This window comes from Lactuca sativa, chromosome 9 (genome assembly GCF_002870075.4).
Source record: "Lactuca sativa cultivar Salinas chromosome 9, Lsat_Salinas_v11, whole genome shotgun sequence".
NCBI classification, from domain to species: Eukaryota; Viridiplantae; Streptophyta; class Magnoliopsida; order Asterales; family Asteraceae; genus Lactuca; species Lactuca sativa.
In genome coordinates, this window is record NC_056631.2 from 188075795 (window position 1) to 188081446 (window position 5652).

Genomic DNA, 5652 nt, shown 5'->3' on the forward strand with positions numbered 1-5652 from the left:
TGTTTGATTTTAAATATTACTTTGAATATCTTTAAATCATTATTGGAAGAATATTAAGAATAAATTGTTATTCAATATTAAACTTATTAAATTTAGAGTTTATATAAAATAATTTTTTTAAAAAAATGAAGAAAATAAGACATTTTCTAAAGAATACATGAAAAAAGAATATAGAAATAAAAATAAATAAAAGATACTAAAAAATAATATATAGCATGTGCATAAAATATGTAATGTCTCAATAAATATTTCTTTTATTATAATAATGATATATAGTTTGAAGTAGGCGGTGTTATTGAGGAAACAATCATCATATTCCATTATCGGCAATACCCTACCTCCTCTCTCATTCCTTAGCCTCCCAGAATTGTTTCTTGGTGAAAATTATTAGAACACATTCAATTTTCAATATAAATTCAATAATTGAAACACCCCTGTCGTATTGAAGCTCACCCTGGCTTTGGGTATGTTTTCTATCTCTATATTTTATTTTTTATTTTTTTGCAAGATTTTTTTTTTTTTTTTTTTTTTCATTTCAAGTGGCTCGTTTAAGTATAAAAGAATTCGATTTTTACAGATCTGGCATCTGGATTTCATCTATTTTGCTGGTGTCCTCGTTTTTTTTTTTTTTGAAGTGTTGAAGTTGAATCTCTTGTGGGTTTTGTTTCGATTTCAAGAAATTTGCATTTAAATATCAATTTTGAGGAGTGTTTTTTCTTCACCAAATTGAACATGTTTTGAGCTAAAAATCATGATTTGTGTTTCGGATCTTACCATTTAAATCAATAATCAAAAACCCAATTAAGTAGTCAGGTCAATCTTTCTTCCCCTCTTTGGTGTTCAACATTTTTCTTGAATTGATGCAATTATCGAAATCAACAGATTGTGTTCAACTCTTCAACAAGTATTAGGGTTTCAATTTGACAATTTTTAAAATCGTTTTCAAACAAGTTTCTGATTTCGATTTCAACGTTTCCAGGTTTAAAACCGACAAAATGGGTCTGTCGCCGTACCCAACCCCATCCGACGCCGGTGTCCTCTGCGTGATTCTGGTGAACACCGCCATGTCAATATCAATCATGAAGGAATTAGTCCGATCAATCCTTCACGTCATCGGAATCCATGTCACCTCATGGGAAGACTACTCCAATCAATCGATAACAGAATCAGTCGAACGTAGTAGAGGAACCCCATCGGAAACTTACATGGAGGAGTTCAGAAGCCGGACGCCGTCGCTCCTTTACGACTCTCTCACCATAAATTGCCGGAGTAAAGAAGAATGCTCCGTTTGCTTGGTGGAGTTCGACCCAGATTCAGAAATCAATCGCCTTTCATGTGGCCATGTTTTCCATAAATCTTGTGTTGAAAAATGGTTAAAATACTGGAACATCACTTGCCCACTTTGCCGAAACCACATGATGATTCCAAAAGAAGAAGAAAACACTTGCCCGATGTAAGTTGTCTTTTTTTTTTTTTTTTTTTTTTTGGGTGATTTTTAGTGCAAAAGTACAGTTGTTGATGATGACTTCGGAATTTGCCTGTTTTTGTATATATACATGATAGATATATATAAACTGTGTAAGGTTTCCGGTGTTGTGTGCACCTGAGAAACTCTTTAGTTTTTTTTTTTTTTTTTTTTTTTTTTTTTTTTTTTTTTTTTTGGGTTTGGATTAGAAAAGAAGTCATCTTTCTTGATGCATTTTGTGGTTAGTTTATTATAATCCGATTGTATTTACTGATTCGTAACTCGATTACTTAACATTTGAGATACAGTTACGTTTGGCGTACTAGCTGAAAAGCTGGCTGATAGCTGGAAAACTAACTGTTAAATAAAAAGCTAGCTTATTGCTGAAAAACTAGCTGATAAAAAATGACGTTTGGTAAAACTAGATGAAATATATAAAATTACATAGAAGGACATGTGTGAGAGTATATGTTTCTATAATTAATTAAAGGGTGTATTTAGAAATTTTTAAAAAAACTCTTAAAAAGCCAGTCTAAATAGCTTTTCAAAAAGCTAGCTTATAAGCTACTTTTTAGTTTACCAAACACGACAACGTAAAAAAAAACTCCAAAAATAAACTTAACTTATCAATAGCTCTGTCGTGTAAAATGAACAAAAGAAGTTGAGTTCAACATGAGACAAAATGTCTGACAAAAATATCTTGGTGTTTGGTAGGAGATGAGTTGGACGGGATATGATTGGACCGAACAAGTTGTTAAAATTACCATATTGCCTTTGCCTTTTTAGTTTTTACAAATACAAGTCAGTTAAAATTACAGTATTGTCCTTCACAAATAAGAACTTAATCTAACATATACATAACTTCAAAATTAACAAAGTTTTTCCTGTGAGCTCACAAATTAATGGTTCTGTTAAATTTTAAGAAATATATGGTCGATATATCATTGATACCAAAATTCTCAAAATATTTAATTTTGAAGTGTAAAGACAAAACAATTGACTTGTAGTTAGTGGTTGCACCAAAACCCTCTTGTAGTTGGACTAAATTGCACGTTACTTTTGCTTTATTGTTGACTAATAAGTCACACCTAATCTCTCTTGTTTATAATTCACATTATAAAAATGTATAAAAGAGTTTATGAAAAATCATAAGCATATTTTAAATTATATTTTATAAGTTGATACGGATGTAACTTATCAATTTTGACTTATTACATGTAGGACATTTTAATAAGTTATTTCTATTAAAACATCATTTTTAGTTTATACAGGTGTGGAAGTCCGGTAAGCTAAAAAAAAGTTTAGATAAGCTTAGCCAAACACCCCTAAAAAACACAGTCATTATTTTCAACAAAAAATACACAAACACTACAAATACAATGGCTCTAAGACCGATTTTTTATTCGAAACCATTTTCGTTGTTGTCATCTTTACATTTGTTTCCTTCAAGCTTCTGACCACTTAATTAATACGCAAAGATATGTAATCTGAGTTTTAAGAATTCGTGATCTTTGTCTTAGTTTATACGTTATGTTTCTAATTTGTAGTTGTAAGTTATATAAAATGTTCAAGGATATTTTGCTATTTCTTTTTCTAATTTATTGTCAAAATTATGTATCTAGTTTGTAAATGTTAATGTAACTTATCATGATGTTGGTTACTATAACTAGTTGACATTAGTAACTAGTAACTTTTTTTAACGGTAAATTTAATCTACTTCTAAACTACTTTTTAATTCCATTTATGTTCAGGACATGAGTCATTGAGTTGAACTCTCAACCTCAATGAGAGAGGACAACATCTACTACTATTGGGCTAGAAGCCTTTTGGTAGATAGTGGGCGTGTTCGGCACGAAGCGTTTAAGATATTCTAGCTAGTTTTGCCGAACATACTCAGTAACTAATCTATCCTTTTACCTGGCAAAGATTTGCCTCCGCAGAAAGGATGATTCATTTGGATCAACATGAGAGTTCAACTACATTGCATATATAGAAATGTTCAAAAAGTCATTGAAGTTTATAATGAAAAAAAAGAGACATAAACTAAAACCAAATTGTCAATCCCAGAAAACTGAAGAAACAGAGGAAAATAGACTACGATGTGTCTGTTTCTGTAAGGATTGTTTTTTTTTAATGATAAATTAAATTATTTAATATGAGACCGAAACAATTTTTTTTTGCATGTCTAATTAGTTATGAGTTTAGGATCATCATATCTTTTTAGACTTTTTAGTGTAATTGGAATCTACATGAGTTAGTGTGAAGTATGAGATTTTGATCTAATACAAATCAAGTCATACAAAAAAACATTTGCAATAGATGAATTTGATCCTAATCATGTAAAATGGTGAGAGTTAAAGGAATCACAACTAGAATTGAATATTTCTAGAATCTGATCTAGACCAGATTTATGACGTCACCAAAAGAAATGGTTTTACACAAATTGGATCTGATTGGATCCAGATTTAGAGGAAAATATATAGGTCCATCCCAACCGATTATAAGTAGGTTCTATTTCAGATCCCTAAATACTATCACTAAATGGTCTGATTTTCAAAAAAAAAAAACATAACAAACATTTATACTTTAACAGTTAGTTTTTATGTGTAATTTTAAAAATTATTCAATAAATTAGTTAAATAATAAAATAATAAATTTACTAATAATCAATAAAAGCATAATAGTTTTAATTGATAAAATATAAATATTGAGTCAAAGTTTAGAAATTTAAGAGTTGCGACGACTAACAAAAAACAAACTCATCTGTAACATTTATTTAACTCGTCTAGCACCAATAAGATTAAAGGGTTGTTTGATAGTTATTTATTGAGTGAGATCCAATCCACTTAAAACTTGATTGAGTTAAGTTTAACCTCTTATAGACTCAGAAAAAGGTCTATTAGAGGCTATAAGACTAAATCAGATGCTTTTAATTGTAGTATTAAATAGTCTAAATTTGAACGAGTCATACTTAACCTCTATTAGACTCAATAAGAAACATATCAAACCCCTAATAATAATAATAACTACATTTGATGTCAACTTGGGGTTAACGAAGAAAATAGAAACTTGAAGGATCAAATTTGTCATATTAACAAACATTAGGCTTAAACACTCATATCTCTCATGATCTCTTCTTTCATATAACTTAGAGCTTGGGGGAGAATTAGAGTGGCAATTTTGAAAAATTGAAGAGAAAATCTAGTACATTCATTGCATCATATCAATTAGTGAGTCAAAGTTCTCAAGGTGATCCTTGAATTTCCTGATCACCAATAGAAGTAAAGGCGGCAGGAAAATTTTAAACATTGTTGTCTTGCTGATAGATATTCATTATCGGCTTCTACAAAAAAAGGGTTGTTTTTGGTGTTATACTTTCTCACAACCTGGGTCAAATCCGTGTGTTTGGTGTGTGTATTTTTTTAATCGGGTAGAACATTTTCTTTGTTTGGGTGGTTGTGAGTCAAAGTAATTTTTCAAAAAAGGGTTCTTTCTTTTAGGATATATAATTTGGGGGTTATTTGGCGTGTGTTTTATTTTTCTTGTGTTAGTGTAGGGTACTCTTATACTCTATATGCAATTGGTTTGGTGGCTTTAGAGGAATTGAATCACAAATGTAGGGGCATAATTAGAAGATCAACATTGTTTGGTGGCTTTGACCTTCTTTCTTCACTCACTACTTTGGTTGTTGTGTAATGTATCGTTTATGTTGGGTTGTTGTAAAGCTCATGGTCGTTGTGTGGGGAATTAGTGAGTGGCTTTTTCTTGGCTTGTATAATTTTGGTGCAATCTAGTTAGGTGGATTCCCTGGATTCCTGACTACATGGGTTGGTGTCTTTTGTAAGATGCTAATTCGAAATGAATTGTCGTATATTCTGTAAGTTATAAATCATAATGCTCATTCGAAATGTATCGAACTATTGATATATCTTTGTTAAGTTATAGATTTTAATTGTTTTGCTAGTCAATTCTTATTCTTATGTATTATAGAATTAATGGAAATATATGTGTAATATATTTAAATCAACGAATTATGGTTTTTGATAAACAAAAAATAGAATAATAAAGAAAAAAACATATATGTAATTTAATTAAACTTGATTCATCTTACATACGATATTTAAACATATTTCTTACATGCATCTAACAGTTGTTTCGATAAAAAAAACTAAATATTTGTAACATCT

At 30.0% G+C, this 5652-nt stretch overlaps 1 protein-coding gene across 3 annotated transcripts; it reads left to right on the forward strand.

The window, feature by feature from the left end:
* The first annotated feature begins 292 nt into the window (after positions 1–292).
* Positions 293–1623, forward strand: LOC111889792 (probable E3 ubiquitin-protein ligase XERICO). Of its 3 annotated transcripts, none has more exons than XM_023885942.3 (2): positions 293–464; positions 980–1623. In XM_023885942.3, exon 2 carries the CDS (start codon positions 996–998, stop codon positions 1455–1457), a length of 462 nt encoding a protein of 153 aa, XP_023741710.1. In that variant the 5' UTR covers positions 293–464; positions 980–995; the 3' UTR covers positions 1458–1623. The 3 variants fall into 3 exon arrangements, with proteins under 3 accessions (XP_023741710.1, XP_042754166.1, XP_023741712.1); XM_042898232.2 differs by lacking the exon at positions 293–464 and adding an exon at positions 552–904; XM_023885944.3 differs by lacking the exon at positions 293–464 and adding an exon at positions 555–813.
* Positions 1624–5652: the final 4029 nt, after the last annotated feature.